We start from the raw sequence: 27,284 nt of genomic DNA, 5'->3' as shown, positions 1-27,284 counted from the left end.
CCTACAGTGAAAACCTGCCTATTTTTGAGACTTGATTTAAGGTTATATGAGATTCAGTGTTAACTCAATAATGACCGAAAAAATGTAACAAAAATTAAGATATTTTAAATATGTAGACTATATTGCGTAAGTTAATAGAATTAGTTGTGTGTCTGTCGGAAGATGAATTGGTTGACAGTGTGAATTTTACTGTCTCTAAGTGTGTTTAACTGTTCACCCTCCAGCCAACATTAGTGAAGTCAAAATGGGCTCCCAAGTTACACACAGTAGAACCCCGTTTAAAATACGGCCAAATTGTCATGGCCCCGTTGGTGACCGTAATGACGGGTGGCCGAATTAACGGGGCAGTGTCAAATTACTTTGCTGGTCCAAATTGTGTGATGTCTTAACAGATATATCACAAATTCACTTCTAACAACTTTTCTTTAATAAGTATCGGAATGTAGCTATAATTACTTCAATCACTACATACAGTAACAGTGGAAAGATAAACATAACTGGTTTGAGAGGTCGTATAAACGGGGCACAGTTATAAAGATCTATAAAGATTACACAGGTTGGACAGTAAAAAACCTTCAAAATTTATTTTCTCTTTATGAGTGCAATCGCACACTACTGATATTTCTTCACCATATTTAAACAAACTTTTTGGTCTATTTTAGGGGATCATTCTACCTTAACGAGGTGACCGTAAGGCGGGGTTCCACTTTCCTCCGATTGCATATCCTCAAAGCAGAAGAACGACGTCATCATCACAGTTAAAATGCTTTAGATCGGGGATCTTCTCGTAAAATAGCGATGCCTAAGTAACGTTCTTCTATATACATGTACTCTATTCTTTCAAACACCCCCGATGAAATAAAGCACACGTGGTCTTATTTCTCTGTTTACATGGTAAAGATTCTGCAGATAACTGGAATAAACCATCTCCCTTTGTCCAAGAACCGTTAACTTGGTGACTTTGACCTGGACCCGGTAGTAATTCGGGCCACGGTTTTCAGTGCAGAACAAATTATATTACCCCAACTGGCTCAACCTGAATCTCCCAACCAGCCAACCTGCATTAACCAAACCGGCCAAGCCCTCTACCAAGCTGACCGTATTTGGTTACACACAAAGCTCATATTCACAAGCGTTACATGTTATGAATAAAAATAAAGTAATTTAAGCGATCGTTTTCGGTTGTAGCTGTTAAAATTGCTAAAATAAATGTTTTGACAGCCCCATAACTGTTCTGGAGACTATTAGATAACATTTTACAAAGTGGGAGACCAAAATATTGCAGTAGAGGCAGCTTCAAGCTCGCAATTATGTGTTTTCCCGTTTTTCGCTCATTTATAAGTCTTAAGGATGCAACAATAGGGATTGACACAATGTCGAGGCAAAGGAACGACAGTGTGTTAAAAGATTCTTTAATCCTCTTTTTACTGCCAAAAATATTCTTATGCTGGCAATCGCAAGCCCGAAGTGTAGGGTGGTCCTGGCTCTTTCACCCTACAAAATATCAAACTCCCCTCTTTCTCCTTAGACCCTTCAGACCATACACAAAGAGAGCAGAGTCTGTTTTGTGGTTTCAAGGTCACGCCAAAAATAATAAACATTGCCATCGATTTGTTCGTATCGTTGACAGTGATGTGTCGCCTGGTAGAATAGATTTTCGATAAATAGCTTTACCACTTAATTTTTGTCTTAAATGAGTAAAAATAGCAAGAATTATCCGTTATTCAGTTGCAAAATAGGAAACTTCGACCCTCTAAGATTTAGTTCTTATTATTAAATGAAACTTAAAGATAATATATTATCCCCGCTCTCCCCATGGGTTAAGAAGGATAGGTTAGTGTTCAGAAAAACCCTGTACAAATGTTGTTGTAAAACATTCCACGCCGAATAAACCACCAAAGAAGAGGTTTTTTTTTTTAATGTGTGTTGTTTTTGGTCTTGTATTTGTCGCCGGCTACTTAAAAGACAAGGGTTAATTACTTCAAACTTCTGTTATATTTCTTAAGCGATTTATCTGATATGAGAATACATGAAACTTTTGTTTTTGCTTCATTTGTTCAGCATGTCAACTGTCATTTTTGAACTTGAAAGCTGAGGTCATTGAGGTTGGTAATGATCTGTCCGCGATGATGCAGTGGTTTGTTTGTGTTATAACGCATTCCCTCCTAATTGTTAAAGCAGCTGGTTGATACATGCGAGAAAAAAATGAGGCAACCCTGAGTAAAAACGGTACTTGCTAGGTTTTATTTATCACCCCTGTGTGCTCCAGCAAGGCGAGGTACGCTTATCTGGTGACTTCCACGACATCAAGTCTACGAATAATGTAAAAGGCATATCTCACTTTCACACAATGTGCCGGTTTTTAATCGAGTGCACTTTCTAAGCTCAAAGATAGCATCTACCTTGAATTCCATTCATATAGATTAAACAAAGCTTGTGTATTTTAGACGTTAAAGCATTTTCCAAATGTAATCTAGTGTTGAGAAATGGCGCTCAAGAGCAGGCAATAAATCCCGTATTACATCCCTTCGTCAGATATGAAGTTATATAAGCATGCCCTTGAGTGTGTTAACTTTTCTTAACAGTTTCTACCGAGAGCATGAATTGCTTGCTCGGACGAAGTGTAATTTAACTCCTGACCGCTGGACACCGGCGAGCGGAAAAAATTCCCGCATATCAGCCACAAACAGGTCGCTTCTGTCATCACAACCACTCAACGCTACCTGGGAAATTCAGCTCTCCAAGTTAAACACGGTAAATCTCCCATTTTCGATTTTGTTCAATTACCTTGATGTATTCTCGTTCCAGATGGAGACTTTTGCTGAGGGCATTCGTTCTTAACCTTTCAAAGAGCACCGTAACCGATACAAACTCATCTATCAATTGCAAGGAGGCTAGGAATTTTCGGCAAACTTCAAGCGCTGACTCCCGCTGTTGACAAAGAGTCTATATCCGGCAAAGAAGCGCGCACGCAGGGGTTAATTAAAACGAACTCAGAACGAACTAAGGACGATTTCACGTCGGTATAAGTATAGATTTCTATTTTACAGGAGAAAACTATTCACAGCAATGTTCGATCTTCTACCGATAAAGAGCAAAGTTGGGAAAATTTAAGCATAGAAATGTGTGTTTTAACACAGTCAGTTCCGTTTTCTCTTTGTGCCATTTTCATCACCCAGTGCCGGCCCGTTTTAAGTCCGGTGTTTTTCACCTTGTCGGACCGAAACTGTTTGTAAATATCACATTTATTGCCAATTACTGAAGATAAGGCCAACTATTAATTAAATTTGAAGTATCCATTGACACTTTGCGCTGTAATCTCATTGGCAGGGTTCATTGGGTGAGTGAACATAATTAGACGACCTGACGGCTTGCTAAGCGTAAGGTGATAGGTGTGTTTATTTTAACCCGCGAGTACATAACTGTCTCGGGATTGTAGCGTTGCGTTAGTTTGCAAAGTTGACTGACGGTGGGTTGAGCTTGAACTTGGGTCGATCCCACAGACAAGGCCGTCTATATCTTCTCGATTTAATCCTTCAGTAAAACGAACAGTTTTAGTTAACTGTTGTTGGGATATCGGAACATGGGGCTGCCACATTACGAGAAGTCGCTTACCATGAGTCATTCCAGAAGAAAGTACAGAACATCAGGCAATTCTAAATCAAAACGCAAAGATGGCTCGCACGAGCACGAGCACGGACACGGCAAAGGCGACCAGAGGACTGTGGCGAATGTGCGGGAACGACAGAGAACACAAGCATTGAACGAGGCTTTTAATAAGCTACGAAAAATCATACCGACCTTGCCTTCAGATAAGCTTAGCAAAATACAGACACTGCGCTTGGCCGCGAGATACATCGACTTCTTGTGTCAAGTTCTGGGCAACAACGAGAAGCACCCAAGCTCTGCAGCGAGCAGCTGCTTCATCGCACATGAACGGCTTAGCTATGCTTTCAGTGTGTGGAGGATGGAGGGAGCTTGGTTTCAGCATCAGTAACAAAGAAAATTCTTCTCCACACACCGTCCATTGAACTGAAATGAGCGCCGTCTTCCATGAACTCAACACGTTGATTGCTGTAAACTCGCGCAATCGAAAACGAAACTTCATGTTGCACAGGTTAAATCTTGTCCCACGCCTTGTATTTATAATATCACTAGCTTTTGTGGAATAATAACGATGGTGCTTTTAGAAACAGAGATATTGAGGAGAAATCTTCACACGGACTATGAGTGATGTTTGTAACATTGTGGGACATGTGTTTGTTTGACTCGACGTTGGCGGAAAAGTAGAAACATTTTCATGTTTCAGCGTGTGAGCTTACTAATGTGTTAGGGTCATTGAAGTCTCCTTTTAACTCAGTTACATCAAGTAATTGTGAATTTTCTCGCGTATAATTGTTAGAGATTACAACTATGACGTTATAATGATCTTGCCATTGTATATCTATTATAAACGAGTGTTTAAGTACATCAGCTTTGCTTAGCTAGTGTTATTGTTGCCTTCTCGTTTTTTGTGGATTTCCTTTTAAGTGACGTTGTTTTTCTTGAATCTAGCTCGGCAGCGTTCATGTAAGAACGATCAACAGTAACTATGAGTCGATAATTAGCCGAACAAGATATGTTTCATGTCCAGCAAAGTGAAATATTTTGCGTGTTAGTCATCGGAAGTCAACGATAGAAATAAATTCACATTGAGCTGAATGTTACGTGAGGCTTTGTTTTGATTGTCATAAATCTTTTTTTGTTTAACTTTACAAGGTTATAACTTTGTAAATAGAAAGTTGATTTCTATGGGAGAAGGTAGTTTCTCTTTATCAGGTTTCAATCGAGGCGTGAGACATTTAGAGAAAAGTTTTTCACTACACCCAGTGAGACTAAATCATGACTTCCTGTTGTTTAGTCTGATAACAGTTCTTTTCTAATGCCCTTTCTTCCTTTCTAGATAAATCTTCTCACGTTATGAAGGAACACTCCAGCTTGCTTCAATGAAGCAGGCTTTGTTTTCTGTTTGTATAGCACCGCCTTTGCCATTGAACAACTGATATTATTTGGTCTGACTCGTTAGGGTTATATTAGGGTTTAATTCAAACTATCTTCAGGCTTTGTTCCCATTTTTTACGCCGCAAAATTCGCTCCTTTCCTTCCTTTTTGGGGACTCAATGGTTTGTGACGATAGTTCCTAGTTTCTTTAAGCCATAGACATCTTTACAACTGGACCAAAATATTTATTCACCCCTAAACCATGCAAGGTACATGTTTTGAATTGAATTTTGGTCTATTTCTCTCCTAACACCAATACACGATTTCCCAAGAAAGGAATTTTTTAACCTTTTCTTTTTGGATATATAGCCTAACTACAATTGCCTATCATGAGAAAAACCCTAGTGCAAACCACCCACGCCACATGGTTTTTTTGGACATTTTATTTAAACTCCAGTCAACAAAAACAAACTACATATAGGCGGGCCTTGAATAAGCTTGTAGATCTGTTATAAACTCATTAGATTTAGGCCCAAGCACATGGTCGCTGTGTTGCGGAACAATAACCTCGTAATTATTTCTTAATCAACCTCGTCGTTTCAATTCGACGGTTTAATCACCCGGCGCTCAGAGTCTACGGCCATGAGCTCAATCAAGTGGTTTATAACGGCGCCACTTTTGGAGCAGTCAGTGATGTTGTTGAGAGGAATTTCTTGTCAACTGGACATGAATGGAGCCAAAGTGCCGGGAGAGGAAGTGTGGTTCATTTTGAACGGCGAGGGCTTCGTGCTAAAGTGTGGTTTCCATCTTGGTCGGCTCAAATGCAGATCTACCGGAATCATGCCCAGCTCAGTGATGAATAGCTTGTTTCATCAACTTTTTCGCTTGCTTTGTTTGGCGGCTAAAGCTTATAAGGCACCTATAATGAAAAAGTGTTTAAAAATAAATCAAAAGATTTTATACACGTGGTTCGTGGTCTCTATTTGCATGAGGTAGAAGATACTTTACGGGGCACCGTAGTAATTACTCCATGGTACATCTGATTTCTCCATTCCAAAGCGATGCTCCTCTCATTATATAAGGTCGCAATTAGCACTACCAAGAATTCATGGTCTATCCCCGACTAGGTTAAAACGCTGTTGATCTTAAATCGAAGAAAAACGGGCACGCTTTTGGGATCTGAACGCGGTTCTCAACTCGCTGCCAAACTGACATAAACTTGAAAAGAAATCTTCTATGCTTTAACCCCAAGGAAATGGCCACAATCCCGGAAAACGGAGTAGAAACGGAGTTATGATATTTTAAAATCTTGATCTCGCCGATAAAGCCCTTCAGTTTTCCGTTGATAAATTAAAAGAAAACTGATGGTATCTGACGTGCTTTGGGGAGGAGATTAGTACGAGCTTAGGTGTAGCTGTGATTCGCTCAGTGAGAATAATAATAAGAAACTAGTTCCCCTTTCTATGTTTGAGAAGTTTGTGACGTTTACTCTCCAACTGAGAGCAAATTATTTGGCAATTCTCTAACCTTCTTCTGAATTAAAAAGCATGTGCAAAATGGCTTGGTTCACTTTAATGTTGGTATCTGATACAGTACTTGATATTTGCAGCGCTTGTCTCCATGACGAAAATTCAAATTGCGGTCAAAACATTTTCTCTTGAAAAATTTGTCAGTTTATCGACGGAGGGAAGTTCAAATGTACCATTCTTTGCGGGAGAAAAATTATCATAGTTTATTGCCCCCTTAAGTCGTGAATGCGGTTTCTAGTTTATTTGTCCTTTGTGTTTGAAAATAAAAAGCGTATTTATTTCACAAGCATTTTAATTCAGTGGACCAGGTCAGTGATATCCATGAAGAATTAAAAAAGGATATTTAATATCCTTGAATACACAGGGAGTCACCGCTTGGAAAAATTCTCTTTTTGATATTTTTAACGAATGTTTTCAGGCAGCAATGTATCAGCGTGCAGAGAATTTTCCCATTTCGTAGTATGGCCTAGTGAGATAAACACGCTTATTTTCTGATATTTTAACTGCTTAAAATACGATTTTCTTGGGTAATGAACGGCACATCTGTAAAAGTAATATTGTTGTATTTGTGCTCGCCGAGCGACAATGAGTCACGGCATGTCTTGTCTTTAATGACATTGTAATTTGTGGAACTCTCTGTTATTCTGCGTGGGATCTCTCACTCTCCTGGGTATCGCAACACACACGAGCCGGCAAATTTCATGTCTTTTTTCAGAAAGCGAACAAATTCAAAACTTACTAAGTTAGAGGTATTAAAGACCGTTAAGTAATAAAACCTCCTGCTGGGCTTTTAACCCATCTGATGCTCGAGTTTTGTCCCATCGCCAGTCTCAGAAAAGCCTCTGAAGTTCGTTGGCTGCAGTACAACGCAAACGTTTGGCACGCTTTGTTCAGCTCCTCCAAAACAGGAAACGAAGCTAGCAAACCCCAGCTCTCAATCAAAACAAATCGAAGCTTCGTGTCCATTCATGAATTCTTCCTGAACGGTTTGCGTTTTTTAAGCGTGTTTATAGGGTGCCATTTCCTAGCTCTCCGGGTTTAATGTCTCACGTATTATGCGGTAAATCACGAACTGATTGTATTGAGAAGCGTTGTGGAGGTTGGATTTAAAGACTCCTTTCTGTCTTATAATATCGAGATTAGAAATTGCCAAACAAACTTTACTAAAAGAAAGCTTGCATTTCATCACGAATATTTTTGTCAGGGGATACTTCTGAGCATGCGTGACTATGTGAATCTTGAGGTCTGCTGGCTTTAATGACACCCTCTACTGAAGCAAAAAGGTTCAATTATTTTGAGCTCGAATCAGTTTCTCCTACCACCGGTCTTTCTATTAATCAGCCCGTCTGTTTCTCCGTGGTACATACAAGGTGTAAAAGCATAATGCCTTGTGTTTTATAGGATGGTCTCTCGCTATATATATCACGCAACTTAAGAAGTTGAAGAACTGTAGCTTATCGAAGATCTCATAACAGTTTTTCTAAGTTGTTTCGTTGACCCGTAGTATCTATCTTTTTTTGATATCTGCTTAAGCTGGTTGCCATTTCTGGACTCTTTCCAAATCAGCAATCCTGGAAGGTTCTCGGAGTTTAAACAGACTAAAGACTGGAGAAAAAAAATCAGCTCTCACGACAAGTTCTGAGATCAGTCTAAAAATTAAAAAAAACCTTTTCTTATCATATATTTATTAAGATCTAGATCTGCAAGCAATCTTAAATAAACTGACCCGTTAAGACTGATCAATTGGAACTTCTCTTTATTTATATTTAATATTTTGAAAAAGCATGAAGATAATGAGAACTAACGATTTGATTTGTTTTATCCGTTGACTGAAAAGTCAAATCTCGTGCAAGGAGAATTACACTCAGTGTGGCCTTATTGAAGCAGGGACATGACACGGCTTGACTCCACTCTGGAACTCCATTTTTCATTATTTAAATTGCTGTAAAAATGTACTTTGAATTTTATACTTGTAAGACATTTAAGAGATTAAATCAATTTATGTCATCATTTGTCTTGAATACCTCATGTATGTGAAGATATGCCGGCTGCATACAGCATATCTCCGTGTAAAAGACTCTTCATTTCCTAGTATGTTAATTTCATTCCGTTAGGGTTTCAATGTCAAGATTTCCGATGATCTGATAAATTTCTGTTAAAACAATTTTCAGTACAAATTAGAAAATGATGTGCTGTTGAATACTGCTGGCACTTCACAATTATGTACTATTTATTACCTGGAAGCAGAAAAATGCTCACGCGATTGAAAGGAACATTGATCCCACAATATTCGTTCAGTTCCTGAACGAAATTTCGACTTAATATCAGCAAAGATAAAGACACTTTTTAAATTTAAAATTCACACATTAAAAACCCACCGTAACGTAGGCGCACCTGCGAAAATCATTTTTATTCCGTTAATTGAAAAATGATGAAATGTTAAATAATCTCTGCAAATCAGGATCGCTGTTAATTTCTTCCTATCTGGATTAAAGCGATTCTTCTGTGAATGTCAACTCATGCGACAATCTGCATTGAATTTATTTTATTTTAAACACTTCCCGTTTTGCCAGCTGGCTCTAGGCTGGCTTCAAGGTCCGCTGTCTTGGCATCTATTTTAGGAATGAACTGAGAGAGCTGATGTTCGTCGGCTTCAGTATAAACCGGCTGATAAAACTACGTAGTTTGAAATAGAAAAGGTTCAAAACTGAGCGCAATGTTGAAATGTTTTACTAGAAAGTGCAACCGGCTTTACACAGGCAAGATTTTTTCCAAAGTTTTTCTTGGATATCTGCAAACTGCACCTTACATTTTAAAATGTCGTTGCCTTCTTGATCTGACAAACGAATTTGACACTCTATATCACAGAGGTCTGTTATGTAAATTAGTTTATCTTATGTTCTCAGAAAAAGACCCACCTTAAAGAGTTTTATAAAACTCGTGCGCAAGCTTGTCTAGTAAATAGCGATAGAGCGTGTTCACTAACATGGCCAGCAGCCAGGCAAATTTATTGCAACAAGAGAAGGTATTTATATCAGAAAAGAGTTCAACTCCCACCAGGTTGATTTAAGACACCAACATGGCCGCCGTCAGGTATTGTTGCCATGACGTCATAATATCATAAAACATTAAAAATTATCCGAATGACTACTTCAATATGGCGTTCGTCCAGCGTTCGTTCTTTTTTTTTTTTTCTACATGTAAAATGATCTACCCTACTGTCTACATCACTTGTAACCAAGAATGTTTGTTGATAACTGTGATTCAAAACACAAAGTGTTACGGAACATTTTTCCTTAAAACGTAGGTTTTTCTCTGACCAAGAGGAATCTCCGTTTTTGTGATCGCCAACACAATAGGTCAGTTCGTAACCTGCTGTTAGAACAAAGCCTTTAGAGTTTAGGCTGTGAAGATGCAAAATTTAATGTCTTAAGAATGTCCTCTATTATGTGAGCCCATTATAAGCCTAGGTAAGTGAGGCTGAGTTGTTTAAATGTTATTGGCTACAACTCATATATGACAAGTAGCCTTTCAATAAAATCTTCGAGTTCTGTCTGTACTTGCGAGTCTTGAGCGAAGCTCTGATCCACTTGGTATAAAGATCACGGTTTGTAGCAGGGCACGTGCAGAGAAAGACATCTTTACAAAGGGATACATGAAGACAATATAAAATGTCTCAGCTGTGAAATGCAACAAGGACGGAGCTTTTTGGAAATGTTTTTCAATTGTGTTCTTCTGAGCAAGTGGTCAAGTCTTATAAATTGAAAAATTCATTTTGTAACTTCACTGATGATTTCACGAGTGATTACGAGAACAAATTGACCTCGGGTAGTTCCAGAAGTAGACTGAATCTTTCCCCGATTCGCAGTCTTTAAAACATTAAATATTCATAACTTTTTTAACTTGTACCATATAATTAACCACCTAAATTTGGATCCAAATTTTTATCAGGGGGGCATAGCTCAGTGGTAGAGCATTCGACTGCAGATCGAGAGGTCACCGGTTCAATCCCGGTTGCCCCCTTATTGCTCTATTTTCTCAGGTATTTTTTCTCACTTTCAAATTGTTGTAGCTGTTTAAGTTACGACCTTACTTCTCTGATTTTCTTTTTTTGTTTACCTGCAAAATAAGGGGAAACAGTACTAAAAAAATAGTTTTCTAACTCATAAGGATAAAGATCTGTTATTTACTGTCTGTAAGGTTTTAAAATTGTGTTTCATTTCACATATTCAGTTTTTCCTAAACATGACAAACACAACTTGTTATTATATGGCAAGTTAGTCTTGAGGTAAATCTGAGCGTACTGATTGGTTCTTGCTTCGTCGGGGTTTGCTTTACGAACCGTTTCCATGATAAGCCGTGTATTTTTCGTTTTCGTAAAGCGGTAAATTAGGCTCGAGTGCCATATAATAACCTTATTACTAACTCTGCTTGCTCGAGCCGTGGTAGGAAATGTTGGCCCTTGGTCGTTTTTGTACTGACCTTGTTGCGTTCGGAACGTATTGCCACGACCTCGGGCCAATATTCTCCAGTAAGGCCCTAGATTTAGCCAATCAGACCGCCATATAAACCAAGTAATAATTATTGCTAATTACGCGACATGTACCCTAAATTAAAATTTTGAATTTGGCACAATCTTTCGAGTCAAGGGGGTATAGCTCAGTGGTAGAGCATTCGACTGCAGATCGAGAGGTCACCGGTTCAATCCCGGTTGCCCCCTTATAATATTATTTACCCGAACCTTTTTTTAAAAATTTCATAATAATGGTGCCTGTTTTAGTTACGGCTTTAGTTATCTAAATCTCCATTTCTAACTCTATGCAAAAGCACCAAAAAAATGTCTTCTTTTAGTTTCTGTGTTTCTATAGAGTCAGTTCATGCTTTCGGCAAGCTAAAATTGTGCACTTTTTACTTTTATGTGTTTAAGTTACTCAAATATTGAAGACACTTAGTTCTTAAATATTAGATTTTACATCGAAACAAAACTCTATTGTTTTGCTTGGCACTTTTTGGACCGGGGAGCAACTGATGAAAAACCTAGCAAAATGAAAGAGAAAACAAACAGCGGTTACAAACATAACACAGGTTTCGCCTGGTATATTAAACTTCTAGCAAAATGATTTGTCAGATACTGCACTGGCCGGGAATCGAACCCGGGCCTCCCGCGTGGCAGGCGAGAATTCTACCACTGAACCACCAGTGCTCGCTGGGAATCTAACGCATAATTTGCATCTAAGAAATGCAGGTCTCCCACAGCCACGGGTTTCTCTGCTCTACACACCGCAAGAAAAATTCGGCGACGCGACAAAACTCGCAATACAAACAAGTTATTGAGTGTTGTTAATCATGCTACACTCTTCTGACAATACTGCTGGCTCAGTTCTTGGTATGTTCCCCATACCACTGCACTCGCCAAAGCCATTGATTATTCATAATTGGTTGACTTGATGTAAGACCACTACTTTATGTGCAGTGTGAATATTTGATCTATTTCAGCCCATGCCATTTTTTTTACCTACTAAAGGTGATCGACGATGAGTTCCTTGATGACCCATCCAAGAAAACATCAGTCGCTGCATGAACAATAACAACACGATAATGTCAATTCTTGTTTGGCTATGTTCGCAGAAATAAGCCGTACGGTATGTTTCTTTTAGCCAAATCAAGTGCAACAAAAAAAGTCGGGGAAAGAGAAAAAAAAACACCAAAAAACAAAAAGATAAAAAGAAAAAATGACTGGGCAACCATCCAGTCCAGCCAGGGTACACTGAAATATTTCGAGGAGATGTTTCTACCATGAAAATACCAAGAAATGATCGTTAAGATCTCCATTGGTCGAAGATAACGTATGAATGTCGTTCGAAATAACGAATGTCTTGGAACTACTGATCCGATGCGGTACTCTTACCAGAAGTTATCAAGTATCAAGCAAGTGTAATATATAACGTTAAAAAAACATGTAAATAACTATAAAACAAATTATTTCTTTACTGATTGTTGTTCTCTGGGCTTTTCGTAAATATTTTTCGGTTGTGTTTTTCTGGGGAAGTGGTCAAGTTAGAAATTCATGCATTTTGAAACTTCAAGGATGATTTCACAAGCAATTACGAGAATAAATTGACTTTTGGTTGGTCCACCATAACAGAAACTATAAAACAAAGTGGTCAAAGGGGAAGTGGTCAAGTTAGAAATTCATGCATTTTGAAACTTCAAGTATGATTTCACAAGCAATTACGAGAATAAATTGACTTTTGGTTGGTCCAGCATAACAGAAACTGGACTGAATCTTTCATTCAAAGTCTTTAAAACATAAAATATTGATAACTTCTCGACTTGTACCTTAGAATAAATCGCTTAAATTTTGCGCTAAATTTCTGTTAAGGGGGTATAGCTCAGTGGCATAACATTCGACTGCAGATCGAGAGGTCACCAGTTCAATCCCGGCTGCCCCCTTTCAATGTTGTTTACTCGAACATTTTTATAGTCCATAATAATGGTACCTGTTTCAGCTAAGGCCTTAGTTATCTAAATCTCCATTTCTAATTGTATGCGTCAAAAACATCAAAAATGTCTTCTTTTATTTTCTGTGTTTCTATAGAGTTACAAGAATCACAGCTCATGCTTTCTGTAAGCTAAAATTGCACGCTTTTTACTTTTATCTGTTTTAAGTTACACAAATATTGAAAATACCCAGTAATTCTTAAAACATTTGATTTCACATCAAAACAAAAGTTTGTTGTTTCGCCTAGAGGGCTTATATGTACTTTTTGGACCGTGGAGTGAGCAACTGATGAAAAACATAGCAAAATGATTGGTTAGATACTGCACTGGCCGGGAATCGAACCCGGGCCTCCCGCGTGGCAGGCGAGAATTCTACCACTGAACCACCAGTGCTCGCTGTGAACATAACGCGTAATTTGGATGAAGAAAATGCACGTCTCTCACAGCCGCAGGTTTCTCTGCTCCACACACCGCAAGACAGATTCGGTGACACGACAGGACTCGCAATGTAAACAAGTTGTTGAGTTTTGTTAGGGACTGTCCAATAATTACCTGGAGGGAGGGGCGCGGAGGTTTGGAAAATTAGAGGGGGGTGCGGGAGAAAATGACAACAAGAGAGAGGGGGGATTGGATGTAAAATTTAATACATACCGGGGGGGCATTATTTGTTCATTCCTTTTTGCAAACTGGAAAAGTAATGGAAAGGTTATTAGAGTTCAAATATAAATACTAACATTAGGATAAAACTGACAAATTTATCAACTCTAAGTTGTTCTGATCTATGAACTGCTGTTTTCCTATCTGTCTTGCAGTAGGAAAGGAATACCTCTGTTATATATGTTAAAACAGAGCTAGTTTATTTGCACTAGGATTTAATAAAACAGGAAACTTTAATTAAAAGTTGCAAAACTAGCACTATAATGTTATTCAATGAAAAAGAAATGGGATGGAGACTTTTTTCAAGGGGGAGCCGTAATATCATCATTATGTGAGGGGGGGTTGAAATTAATTTTTGATTAATGAGAGGGGGGTATGACTCGTTCACAGAAATCTAAGGTCATTTATAAAGCTGCTTGCTGGGACTGCAGTGACTTTTACATAGGCAAAACAAAACGACGGCTTCATGATAGGAATACGGAACATTTCAAGGCTCTCACTAAGAATGACCCCACATCAGCCATTACCGACCATATAAAAGCCACAGGTCACAACATCAAGTGGGATCATTTTGATATTCTAGCTTCTGGTAAAACAGATTATCATTGTAAAATTAAAGAAACTTTGCTCATCCAAGAACTTAAGCTGGCTCTTAATGTAAACGTCAGCAGTGAGAAGCTGATACTTTATTAATAAGCTTAGGCTTTTATTGTTTTACTGTTAAGAAACAGATGTTTCTTAATGTCGTTTCCAGACCCCTTATTTACATTTCATATATAGTTTTCAAAAATTGTAACGGTCTTTATTCCACTTTTGAAAATGTATGTTGCGTAGCATACGAAACGTCAAGTTATTAAAATGCGTAAGTTTAATATGTTTATCACCGCTATTTGGGTATGACTTAGTTTTGGGGCATATTCCACCCATTTTCCAGCTCCCCCCTCCCCCCCACCCCTCCAGGTAATTATTGCACAGTCCCTTAATCAGGCTACACTCTTCTGACAATACCGCTGACTCACCTCTTGGTATGTTCTGGGCCATTGCACTCGACAAAGCCATTCATCATTATTCATAATTGGTTGGCTTGATGTAAGACTACTAATTTATATGCAGTGTGAATCAGTTTGATCCCTTTCAGTTCACGCCACTTCTTTACCTACTAAGGGTGATCGACGATGAGTTCCTTGATGACCCATCCAAGAAAACGTTAGTCGCTGCATGAACAATAATAGCAAGGTATTGTAAATTCTTGTTTGGGTATGAAATTAAAAGTCGCCGGTTTGTTTATTTTAGACAATTCATCTGCAGCAAAAAAGTCGGGGAAAGAGAAACAAAAGAAAAAGATTTAATTTCACATTTCACATTTCCTTAAAATTTCACATTTACCCTCGAAGCTTCGCTTCTCGGCCAATATTCATTTTTCAGACAATATCTCAGGCGCGGACATTATTAGTCGACATACCAGGCGCCAGAAAGGGTTTATTTACTAAGTGAACATTAAGATCTGCATTGATCGAAGATGACGTGTGAATGTCGTTCGAAATAATGAATGTCTTGGAACTACTGATCCGAAGTTCTCTTACCATAGACCAGACATTATCAAGTAGCAAGCAAGTGCAATATATACCGACTTAAAAAAATACATGTAAGCAACTACATGTATAAAACAAATTATTTCTTTGCTTACCCACTGATTGTTGTTCTCTCAGCTTTTTGGAAATATTTTTCGTTTGTGTTTTTCTGAGCAAGTGGTCAAGCCTTGTACTGATTTAGATTGAAGTTCATGCAGTTTGTAACTTCAATGCTGATTTCACAAGCGATTACAAGAACAAATTGACTTTAGGTAGTTCTAGAAGCCCGGTAAGTAGACTGAATCTTTGATTCGCAGTCTTTAAGACATAAAATGTTGATAACTTCTCGACTTGTACCTGACTGCAGATCGAGAGGTCACCGGTTCAATCCCGGTTGCCCCCTTACAATATTGTTTACCCGAACTTTTTGGAACTCAATAATACTGGTACCTGTTTAAGCTAAGGCCTTAGTTATCTGAATCTCCATCTCTAACTCTACGCAAAACGCCAAAAATGTCTTCTTTTAGTTTCTGTGTTTCTATAGAGTTACAAGAATCACAGCTCATGCTTTCTGCAATCTAAAATTGTACACTTTTTACTTTTATCTATTTTAAGTTACGCAAATATTGAAAATACTTAACTCTTAAAACATTTGATTTTACATCAAAACAAAAGTCTGTTGTTTCGCCTTGCGGCTTATAAGCACTTTTTGGATCGGGGAGCAACTGATGAAAAACCTAGCAAAATGATTTGTTAGATGCTGCACTAGCCGGGAATCGAACCCGGGCCTCCCGCGTGGCAGGCGAGAATTCTACCACTGAACCACCAGTGCTCGCTGGGAACTCACTGCACAATTTGTGAATCATGTAGGTCTCTCCAGCCGCAGGTTTCTCTGCTCTACACACCGCAAGACAAATTTGGCGACGCGAAAAGACTCGCAATACAAACAATTGCAAGTTGTTGAGTGTTGTTAATCAGGCTACATCCTTCTAACAATTCTGCTAGCTCAGCTCTTGGTATATTCCGGGCCATTGCACTCGACAAAGCCATTCATCATTGTTCATAATTGGTTGACTTGATGTAAGACCACTACTTTATGTGCAGTGTGAATATTTGACCTATTTCAGTTCACGCCACTTCTTTACCTACTAAGGGTATTCGACGATGAGTTCCTTGATGACGCATCCACGAAAACGTCAGTCGCTGCATGAACAATAATAATAAGATATTGTAAATTATTGTTTGAGTATGAAATTATAAGCCGTCGGTATGTTTCTTTTAGACAAATCACCTGCAGCAAAAAATTCGGGAAAAGAAAAAAAAGAGAAAAAGATAAAAAAACTTGAGGGGGCAACCATTCAGTCCAGCCAGGAGCACTGAAATATTTTTAGGACATTATTCTACTATGAAAATACCAGGAAGTGATCGTTAAGGTCTCAATTGATCGAAGATAACGTATGAATGTCGCACGAAATATAATGAATGTCTTGGAACTACTGAGCTGATGTACTCTTACCATAGACCAGAAGTTATCAAGTATCAAGCAAGTGTAATATATAAATTATTTCTTTGCTCACTTACTGATTGTTGTTCTCTGAGCTTTTTGGAAATATTTTTCAGCAGGTGATCAATTCTTACACTGATTTAGAAATTCATGCAGTTTGTAACTTCACTGATGATTTCACAAGCGATTACGAGAACAGATTGACTTCGCGTAGTTCCAGAAGTAGACTGAATCTTTCATTCGCAGTCTTTAAAACATAAAATATTGATAACTTCTCGACTTGTCCCTTAGAATTAACCACTTAAAATTTGCATTAAATTTTTATCAAGGGGGCATAGCTCAGTGGTAGAGCATTCGACTGCAGATCGAGAGGTCACCGGTTCAATCCCGGTTGCCCCCTTATTATTTACCCGACCTTTTTAAAATTCCATAATAATGGCACCTGTTTCAACTAAGGCCTTAGTTACCTAAATCTCCATTTCTAACTCTATACAAAAACGCCAAAAATGTCTTCTTTTAGTTTCTGTGTTTCCATAGAGTTACAAGAATCACAGCTCATGCTTTCTGTAGGCTAAAATTGCACACTTTTACTTTTATCTGTTTTAAGTTACGCAAATATTGAAAATACTTAACTCTTAAAACATTTGATTTTACATCAAAACGAAAGTCTGTTGTTTCTCCTTGCGGCTTATCAGCACTTTTTGGACCGCAGAGTGGGCAACTGATCAAAAATCTGGCAAAAAGATATTTGAAATACTGCACTGGCCGGGAATCGAACCCGGGCCTCCCGCGTGGCAGGCGAGAATTCTACCACTGAACCACCAGTGCTCGCTGGGAGTCTTATGCAGTATTTGTGAACCATGAAGGTCTCTCACAGCCGGTTTCTCTGCTCTACACACCGCAAGACAAATTTGGCGACGCGAAAAGACTGGCAATACAAACAGTTGCAAGTTGTTGAGTGTTGTTAATTAGGCTACATCCTTCTGACAATACTGCTAGCTCAGCTCTTGGTATATTCCGGGCCGTTGCACTCGACAAAGCCATTCATCATTGTTCATAATTGGTTGACTTGATGTAAGACCACTAATTTATATGCAGTGTGGATCAGTTTGATCCCTTTCAGTTCACGCCACTTCTTTACCTACTAAGGGTATTCGACGATGAGTTCCTTGATGACCCGTCCAAGAAAACGTCAGTCGCTGCATGAACAATGATAACAAGATATTGAAAATTCTTGTTTGGCTATGAAATTAAAAGTCGCCGGTATGTTTCTTTTAGACAAATCACCTGCAGCAAAAAAGTCGGGGAAAGAAAAAAAAAGAAAAAGAAAAAGATTAAAAACTTGACGGGGCAACCATCCAGTCCAGCCAGGGTACGCTGAAATATTTCGAGGAGATGTAAATGAGATGATGAGACGAAAATATCAAGAAGAGATCGTTAAGATCTCCATTGATCGAAGATAGCGTATGAATGTTGTTCGAAATTATGAATGTCTTGGAACTACTGATCCGATGTACTCTTACCATAGCTCAGTGGTAGAGCATTCGACTGCAGATCGAGAGGTCACCGGTTCAATCCCGGTAGCCCCCTTTCAATATTATCAACCCCAATTTTTTTAAATTCAATAATAATAATAATGGTAGCTCTTTCAGCTAAGGCTTTATTTATCTAAATCTCCATTTCCAACCCTATGCAAAAACGCCAAAAATGTCTTCTTTTACTTTCTGTGTTTCTATAGAGTGACAAGAATCACAGCTCATGCTTTCTGTAAGCTAAAATTGTACACTTCTTTCTTTTAGCTTTTTTAACTTTTGTGAATATTGAATACTTAATAATTAAAACATTTGATTTTACATTAAAGCAAAAGTCTGTTGTTCCGCCTTGCAGATTAATATTATCAGCATTGCACTTTTTGGACTGGGGAGCAGCTTGTGAAAAACATAGCCAAATGATTTGTTAGTTAATGCCCTGGCCGGGAATCGAACCCGGGCCTCCCGCGTTGACGGGCGAAAATGCTACCACTGAACCACCAGTGCTCGGTAACTCAGGTCTCTCACAGCCGCAGGTCTAGGGCTCTGCTCTACACGAGTACACGCCGCAAGAAAAATTCGGCGACGCGACAAGAGTCGCAATGCAAACAAGTTGTTGAGTGTTGTTAATCAGGCTACACCCTCTTGGTATATTCCCTACACCACTGCACTCGACAAAGCCATTGATTATTCATAATATAATTGGTTGACTCGATGTAAGACCACAAATTTATGTGTAGTGTGAATTTTTCATGTATCTTAGCTCACGCCACTTTTGTTACTTACTAAGGGTGTTCGACGACGAGGTCTTTGATGTCCCATCCAAGAAAACGTCAGTCGCTGCATGAACAATAATAAAAAACATAGCAAAATGCTAAGTGTCCGCTGTTGCACTGGCCGGGAATCGAACCCGGGCCTCCCGCGTGGCAGGCGAGAATTCTACCACTGAACCACCAGTGCTCGCTTGAAACTCCATGCATGATATTTGAGCCATGTAGGTCTCTTACAGTCGCAGGTTTCTCTGCTCTACACACCTCAAGAAGTTGAGTCGGCGAGTCGATAAGAGTCGGAATGCTAAAACTGAAAAGTTGTGGGTGTAAGTGTGATTTGGTTGCACCCAATCAACACAGGTTTGCGTACATCCTAATGACAATACTGCTGGCTCAGTTCTTGGTATGTTCCCCATACCACTGCGCTCGACATAATTGGTTGACTTAATTTGAGACCACTTATCTAATGAGCAATATGAATATTTGATCAATATCAGTTAAAGTTATCTCTTGTTTCTATCATTACGCAACTTTTCTCCTACTAAGGGTGTTCAACGATAAATTCCTGGGTGACATTCATATCCAAGAAGATGTCATAAGTCGCTGCATGGACAATAATAACAAAGAAAAATGTAAATTCCTATTTGGTTACATGTAACACAATGCGTATGTTTCTTTTGGACACCTGCAACAAAAAAGTTGGGGAAAGGAAAAAAAGATGAAGGGAAAACCAGTCGACTTGAGGAAGCAACCAGCCCGTCCAACCAGGGTACACTGAAATATTTCGAGATGTGTCTACTGTGAAAATACCAAGAGGTGATCGTTAAGATCCCCATTGATCATTGAAATGTCGTTCAATTCGAATTAATGTCTTGGAACTACTGATCCGAAGTAGGCTTACCATAGACCAGAAATTAATCAAAGTATCAAACAATTGCAGTATATAACATTAAAAAATACATGTAAATAACGATAAAACAAAATATGTCTTTGCTTACTGAGTGTTGTTCTCTGCAACTTGCGACGCATATTTTACGCCAGTTAGGATTTTTATGCAGATTGCTTGGCATTATTCAGATTATTTTCACACGCTACATTTCGTTTCATTGTTATCGCCTGAGTGTTCAATATCACATCCATGTCTAATATCACGATAACACTCAACTTTATGCAGATATTTTGTTGGAGGAGTTTAACTAAGTTGTTATCATGTTTATATAGCCTGCTTCATCCGCAGTTTTCATTTATCACGGACATTGAAGGTATGTTCGTACTGTTAACGCAAATGACATGTAATGTGTGTGTCTGGGATGTTATACAGTGTATTGCGTTTGCGGTTGAGCTCGGTTACGACGCAGGCTTAAACGAATACTAATTATTCACTCTACTTGTAATGTTTTCGATGATAGTGTTGACGTTAGTACGTTTTTTCTCTGACTCTGGTTTTTCTTTATTACCATCTTACATGGCCTCAAATTATATCAGGGTGTAAATCAGACCAGTCGAAAAACTAAATTTGTCAGCCATTTTTGTCCTTGTAATATCTATCGACAACATCGTCAGAGCACACATACAACAAGAACACAGTAAACCACCTCACCGACAATCAGTGGCAATTCAAACGAACTGACTTTTTATATATTTAAAAAAAATAAATATTAGATTTCAACTCATTATTTATCATTATTCATCATCCAGTACATGTCAGTGACAATTGACTGCGCACAGCAAAGCGAAAACATGTTCTAACTAATTCATACCGAAAGCAAACGACTTTGCTAAATTTGTTCATGTTTCTCATATGAATGGTTAGATAGCCACTGTTTGTTTAAGATTAGCGAAGAAAATTTTAAATTTCTCACAGCATTAGTAACTAGCTGCGAGTACTGCAAGTTTTAGATATTGAATCTTCTGGTCGCCCGCGCTACACCAACTGCAAAATTGCAAAATAGTGGCACGACTGATTTAATGCTGAATCATCCCTCCAAACAGTTTTGGGGTGCGCGTGTGGCATCACCTAGTTACAAGTTCAGTCAATCCTTGCACGCGTTTCCCCTTATATTTATAACCTAGTTTCTTGTCTGACTAAACCGTCAGTCCGTACTGGGCACTTGTAACACTGATGGAGAGAAAAAAAGCGACATCTTTTCAAGCACATTTTTAAGACAATAGGATGGACAAAGAACGTATGCTTATTCAAGCGAAAGACGAACGTAATTAGTAATGAATTATATTTCTGTCATATCTTTCATTCAACTTCGCATTTCAATTTATACTCTATGGTACTTATTTATTTGTTATTTATATTTGTTTCTGTGGCGTTACAGAAACACTCATGAAACTAGTTTGGGAGGACGCGAAAAAGCTGTGGAAACAATCTTTCTCGTTCTTCAAACTTTCACTCGTGTTTCTATTAAAATTAAAATTACATTATATTATGAACTTAGTTTCAGTCGACTTGCATTTGATATCGAACTGCCTCATCTTCAACCCAGCTCACCTCTGCAGTCTGATTAAAATACAGTCATGAAAATACCTCTTACTACCTCACAATGTATCATTTTTTGCAGGTATTTCACACGAATTGCGTCCAGTACTTATAAGGGGGAATGGCTCTGCAGCCGTTTCGAGACGAACAGCTGAACTATTTCAGGTTTGCCTACCTTGTGATCAATGAATTTCTCAAGGCCTTACGTCAGACATTCAGATCCATGTGGGACAACAAATTTGGACATCTCCCTGGTTACCAACGCTGGGATGACTCCATTGCGGCGAGAAATTTGTTTCTGGTTACAGAAGGTGGTAAAACCAGAGTTCCAATACACCTCTCATTTGATGAATGGGATTGCAGCACTCTGTTTCAGGCAACTATCTATGCCCGAACCTTCGCTTTACCAGACAGCAAAGGGCACCTCAGGAACCTAAGCTATTTGTATGTGAAGTCCCGCAAATTACCGCGTGGCAATTTCCACGCATCAGTAAAAAGTCCAGGTGGAAACGATGCCGAAACTTTTTCACTTTCACCTGATCAACTTCGTTTGTTAAGGAATTCAATTTGTCACAAACCAAGTGCCGAGATTGATATAATGACATTTGACCAGTGGGTACAACACGCTAAAGATGCATTTAAAGCTCTTGGAGTCAAGACAGACACCGTTGATACCATTGGGGACATGACTGAAGCTGACTTTCCTACCGAAAAAGTTCGTGCATTAGAAGAAGATATCAGAAAGGCGTCACAGGCAGAAAACCGGTTTTTAAGGGAGGAAGTAGAAGACAGACTAGCAGATATCGCTCAATCAATCCAGGAACTACAGGATGGTCTTAAAAGAACAGAAGCTGAAAGAAAGGAAGAGTTCCAGAGCCTGAATGACAAGTTGAAAGAGGAGCTCAGAAACACAGTGGAGCAAAGCAAAGAGAAAAGTGAAGAAAAACCCAAAGTAGATCAAGACGCTACTGGGAGAACAACATTAGGTGAATAAAAGAAGTAGTGGCCCCCAACTAAGAAGTCAAGAATGGGGTTTAGATTTACTCTTAGCTTTAGGGTTTCGAAGGGTTAGTAAAACGTCCAGTCAGGGATAATGCATTTGAATCAGTAAACCTCTAAACGGTCCAAATTTATAGGGGTAATTAAATCACTGTCTATAAGCGAAGACAACATAGTGTCGTAGGAGGTGCAGTGGTCTCATGATTAGTGCGCTGGACTCCGGATCTAGCACTCTGGGCTCGAGCCCTGGCTGGGGACATTGCGTCGTGTTCTAGTAGAACACACTTGACACCCACATTGCCTCTGTCCATCCAGGTGGTGGGACTAGCATCTCATCCAGGAGGGAGTAGAAATACTCCTAGTACTCCTAGTCGCTTCATGCTACAGAAGCCGTAGTGAGCTCCAGCGGTAAAGACCACTTGGCCCGATCCAGAGTTTATTATTTGTTTACAACCTCGTATCGAAGAAGCATCTACTCTATGGCTTTTAATTTTCTTTGCATTTTTGGTCCTGCACGTGCACTGCCCACACGTCTTGTACAGATGCTCTTGTTCACAGCACTTGGGGCATATCAGGGGCGGAAGGGGGGGGGAGGGAGACGGCGCTGGGGGGTAAATAACATCCCATTAAAGGAGTTTTTCCTCTATGATGCTGAAACGTTCAGTAGCTGGTTATTTTCATTCCACGCAGAAATTTTGATGCGTGAGCTATTAGTCATCATATCAAACCCAATTTTGACATGCAGGTTTTTTGGACAAAAGTTTGTTTGTTTTCTCTATTTTTGGGATGTGCCGGTAAACTGAGTTTCATGGTCGAAATACGAATTTGCTTCCGGTTCGAGGTTAATTTTTTAAAATCCCATGTTTCCTAACAATGTTTCACACACTAAACGATGAAATTCCAATTTTTATTGATCTTTTATAGGTGCTGAAGGAATAACAACATCATACCTCCCTGCTAACGTTCCACACTTTGTTGGCCGCCAGAAGGAATGCGATGAGATCATTGACCACATAACTTCCGGATGCACCCGAATCGTTTCCATCTGGAGCTCACCCGGATTCGGGAAGACCTCAGCTGCAATCTCTGTTGGAAATCGACTTCTAACTCAAAAAGGATGGCCCATCTATTTTGTCTCATTACGAGGGCTGCAGTCAAAAGTCGATCTCACATCAAAGCTTCTTAGCTTTCTAAAACATTCTGTCACAAATAATCAACCATCTCAGCGTCTGTCGCTCGATGATGAGCTTTGTAGTCGTTTTGCAGAAATTTCAGGTCCTTCGCTCCTAATTCTTGACAATGCCGATGAGTTATTGGAAAGAGTGGGTGCACCAGAAGTAAAGGAGCAAGTCATCCATCTTCTTGAAGAAATCCTCAGACGAAACAAAAGTGTGAAATTCCTGGTCACAACAAGGGAATCCTTCGAATACATGAATGTGCGCTTAGAAGGCCACCAATCAGTGAGAATCGGTCCGCTGGAGATCAATTCTTCCCAAGAACTAGTCCGCGAGTTGCTTCCTAACGCAAGTACCCACGATTGCCTAAGAATAGCACAACTATGCGGGCATGTTCCATTAGCCTTAAAGTTATCGTGTTCCTTAATATCTGGGGATGATGCGCTTTCTGTCAGTCAATGTTTAAGGGACTTCATAACAGCTTAAGGCAATATAATTGAGCTGCTGGATAACCAAGATTATCCAAACAGCCTGAGATTGAAATCCCTCTTTGAATCTTCTTTTCAAAGACTCTCTGAACAAGAAAAAGAGTTCCTGGTCTCCCTGTGTATTTTTCCTGAGAATTTCGATCTGAAAGGTGTTGTCGACGTTCTGGATAAAAAATGGATTGAGGCCAAGGGGTTGTTGCAAAGCCTTCGGAGAAAATCTCTTCTTGATTCAAGTTCCAGGCCTGAGTCATTCTCAATGCACACACTTATTCAATCATTTACGAGAGAAAAGGAAGAACGTGAAATGGAGCAAACGTTCCTCAATTCCAAAGCTCGCTTCTACGACTATTATATCTCGCTATTCGAGAAGCTTAATTGCAGATTTCTTGCAGGACATTCAATGTCGGCGTATGAAGAATTTTATGAAGAAAAGCAAAACATCATTCGGAGTTTAACTGAAAGCTGCTCCAATTCTAGTACGGCAGATCGTGTTTTCCAAGTCTTGGTAAAAGCAGAGCTGTTTCTGGACTCTTTGTTTTGGCTATTGAGCGAGGCAGCTAATTTCAACAAGATTTATGATTCAGCTTTGAAGGCAGCTCGTGACCTTGGGAACGACGTGCTATACAGACGATTACTTGTTTCCAGGGCGTTTAGTGAGATCACTTGGGGAAGAAGAGGAAAGACAATGGAGCTTCTCTCTGAAGCCGAGGAAATTCAAGCGAACTCTTCCTCTGTCACTGCTGATGAGAAAGGTAAACGCCTGTGTTACCTTGGCTTTTATCAGCTCGTTATTGGACAGACACAGAATGGAGTCCAGTGCTTGCAGGAAGCTCTTTCTTCAATGGACAACACCACAGAAGGGGCAATCCGTAGAATTCTTGTTTTCCAGGTCCTCGCTGTTTATTATCAATTCAATACATACTCTATCAGTCCAGCTAATTCCTACAACAAGGCTCTTCAGGAATGCAGGACTCTTCGAGAAGCCCATGCGCACCTACTAGTTCTTCCAGCGATGCAAAGTATGCGGAGAATGACAACAGATGAAAGAAAGACGTCGCCACATACTGTTGCCTTGCTTAATCAGCCCCTAGAACTGCAAGTTATTTTTCTCGTCGGGGAAGTGACAAAGCATTTTGCTCATGTGGACACCAACAAATCTTTAGGAAACGTTGTCCTCAAAATGCTAAATGACATTGAATCAGTACTCGACAATCGCGCATCACTTGGTTTGTTCAGTCTCCATCGCATCGTTGTTATCATGCTCGGGATTTTTTGCAAATCTGAAGACGCGCGGATAGTGATTGCCAGAGAGCGGATCCGTTACCACGTAGCAGCACTTGAGCAGTGCAAACAGAAAAGCAGCGAAAAGAATGACAAGCAAAAGCCTGCCATAAGTTGTGAGATGCACAAAGATGCACTAGCGAAGAGTTACCTGGACATTGGTTTCGCCCACCGAGATAAGGAAGATTTTGACTCAGCTCTTCAGTATGAACAACGCGCCCTTGAAATCAGAATAGAACAGTACGGAGAGGATCACTCGAGCACAGCTGATTGCCATCTTTCAATTGGTGCAACACAATATGCCAAAGGAGACTTTCCCTCATCTCTCCACTCAACCCAACGTGCACTCGACATCGCACGGAAGCTGTTTGGAGACGAACACCCTCGCACAGGCTACAGTACAGCGTTTTTAGGGGCTGTACAACATAAGTTACACGAGTTCAGTTTGGCACTCCAGTCTAAACAGCGTGCACTGGACATTAGATTGGAACTATTTGGAGAAGAGCATTCAAGCACAGCTGACAGCTATTATTCCCTTGGGGTTACACAACATGAAGTTGGAGACATAGATGCAGCTTTTAAGTCCCAACAGCGTGGACTCGACATTAAACTCAAACTGTTTCGAGAAGAGCAGTTCAACTCACTCGACGGCTACTATTCACTCGGAATTAAAAAGAATGAACTGGGGGATTTTTCTTCTGATCGCACGGAGTGGTTGGACATTCTGGATTATAAGTGACTTACAAGGGTTTGCACTGATTAATTAGTCCAGCCCCTGAACTCCCCCCTTCCCTCTCTATATAGGGATTAAGACCAGGCAGACGAGAGAGAGGCTAGGATAACTTACACGCGCATGCTCAAAGCCAGGCAATCAGAGTGTGGTGTTGACACACGCGCTGAGGTTCAAATTGCGCGCTTCAGGCAAACTGCGAGATTCACTCCCTTGACAAAGCAATCCTTCGACCCAGAATGAATAACGCTTTTTTAACTTGAAAGATAGGATCTAGGAACCGTGGGAAATCAGCCACAACTGTGAAAGGGTTAATCCCTTTTAGAAGAAAACGTAAAAATGAAAACGATAAAACCTTGCTCCGGCCGGGAAACGAACCCAGTTCCCGGCCCGCAAGACGAAGGAGAACGGAATTCTACCTGCACTAGTAAAAATAGGTACAAATGGTGGGATCCTGCCCTAGCACATATAATCAACTAACAAATGCCAGATAAACAACTTCACTTGCCATTTTGGATTACGTAAAGAACGAGTTCTAGAATCAGCGTTTTCTGTGTTAAGGAGAAAAGAGCCACTTTATCTTGCCAGATCAGAGTGTAGCTGGTTCGGTTCTTACTGAAAATGGTACCGGGTTCGAACCGGTGACCTCTTTGATCTGCAGTCGAATGTTCTGTCATTATACCCAAACTCAAGTCTTCAAACGTGGTGTTCACTAAATCTAGTTTTTGATGGCTTACACTACGTTAGTATTACCGATTTAGTACACTTACTGAAGGTGCTTTGTATATTTAGGAGTAGTTTAAACTCTACGCTTTCTAGAAATGAAATATAATCTTGTCGATTTAAATTACTCAGCCTTCGATATTACAAGTATATTTTTGATAGTTATGGAGAGCGACTAGCAATGATAATATCGACCATCACATCGATGTACAAAATCGCCAATAGACCAATTCGATATCAAGTAAAATTCTTACTTGACTTCGAGACCTAGGGGAATAAAACAAACGAAATTACATCGACGTTGAGGGAAGCGTGGCTGAGGAATTAACGTCTTTTGCTTTATTTCTCTAGACTTCGGA

General features: G+C 39.6%; 1 protein-coding gene, 9 non-coding genes and 1 pseudogene across 11 annotated transcripts; 6 read left to right on the top strand and 5 right to left on the bottom strand.

The window, feature by feature from the left end:
* Nucleotides 1-3,344: 3,344 nt before the first annotated feature.
* LOC145486953 (twist-related protein-like) lies at nt 3,345-6,800 on the top strand. Its single transcript, XM_081465654.1, has one exon. It carries the CDS (start codon nt 3,584-3,586, stop codon nt 3,995-3,997), a length of 414 nt encoding a protein of 137 aa, XP_081321780.1. The 5' UTR covers nt 3,345-3,583; the 3' UTR covers nt 3,998-6,800.
* A 3,660-nt stretch (nt 6,801-10,460) lies between these two features.
* Nucleotides 10,461-10,532, top strand: Trnac-gca (transfer RNA cysteine (anticodon GCA)). Its single transcript has one exon. It is a non-coding gene; the product is annotated as a tRNA-Cys (tRNA).
* Nucleotides 10,533-11,157: 625 nt separating this feature from the next.
* Nucleotides 11,158-11,229, top strand: Trnac-gca (transfer RNA cysteine (anticodon GCA)). Its single transcript has one exon. It is a non-coding gene; the product is annotated as a tRNA-Cys (tRNA).
* Nucleotides 11,230-11,641: 412 nt separating this feature from the next.
* On the bottom strand, nt 11,642-11,712 carry Trnag-gcc (transfer RNA glycine (anticodon GCC)). The gene has a single exon. It is a non-coding gene; the product is annotated as a tRNA-Gly (tRNA).
* A 1,620-nt stretch (nt 11,713-13,332) lies between these two features.
* On the bottom strand, nt 13,333-13,403 carry Trnag-gcc (transfer RNA glycine (anticodon GCC)). The gene has a single exon. It is a non-coding gene; the product is annotated as a tRNA-Gly (tRNA).
* Nucleotides 13,404-15,999: 2,596 nt separating this feature from the next.
* Nucleotides 16,000-16,070, bottom strand: Trnag-gcc (transfer RNA glycine (anticodon GCC)). Its single transcript has one exon. It is a non-coding gene; the product is annotated as a tRNA-Gly (tRNA).
* Nucleotides 16,071-17,070: 1,000 nt separating this feature from the next.
* Nucleotides 17,071-17,142, top strand: Trnac-gca (transfer RNA cysteine (anticodon GCA)). The gene has a single exon. It is a non-coding gene; the product is annotated as a tRNA-Cys (tRNA).
* Nucleotides 17,143-17,499: 357 nt separating this feature from the next.
* Nucleotides 17,500-17,570, bottom strand: Trnag-gcc (transfer RNA glycine (anticodon GCC)). Its single transcript has one exon. It is a non-coding gene; the product is annotated as a tRNA-Gly (tRNA).
* Nucleotides 17,571-18,263: 693 nt separating this feature from the next.
* Nucleotides 18,264-18,339, top strand: Trnac-gca (transfer RNA cysteine (anticodon GCA)). Its single transcript has one exon. It is a non-coding gene; the product is annotated as a tRNA-Cys (tRNA).
* An 821-nt stretch (nt 18,340-19,160) lies between these two features.
* On the bottom strand, nt 19,161-19,231 carry Trnag-gcc (transfer RNA glycine (anticodon GCC)). The gene has a single exon. It is a non-coding gene; the product is annotated as a tRNA-Gly (tRNA).
* Nucleotides 19,232-21,330: 2,099 nt separating this feature from the next.
* On the top strand, nt 21,331-27,255 carry LOC145488189 (uncharacterized; annotated as a pseudogene). The gene is made up of 2 exons (XR_014049483.1): nt 21,331-22,515; nt 23,453-27,255. The product of XR_014049483.1 is annotated as an uncharacterized LOC145488189 (transcript).
* Nucleotides 27,256-27,284: the final 29 nt, after the last annotated feature.

The sequence above is a fragment of the Orbicella franksi genome, chromosome 5 (genome assembly GCF_964199315.1).
Source record: "Orbicella franksi chromosome 5, jaOrbFran1.1, whole genome shotgun sequence".
NCBI lineage: Eukaryota > Metazoa > Cnidaria > Anthozoa > Scleractinia > Merulinidae > Orbicella > Orbicella franksi.
The sequence above is the reverse complement of the archived record's forward strand: the minus strand, read 5'-3'. Positions and strand labels throughout refer to the sequence as shown.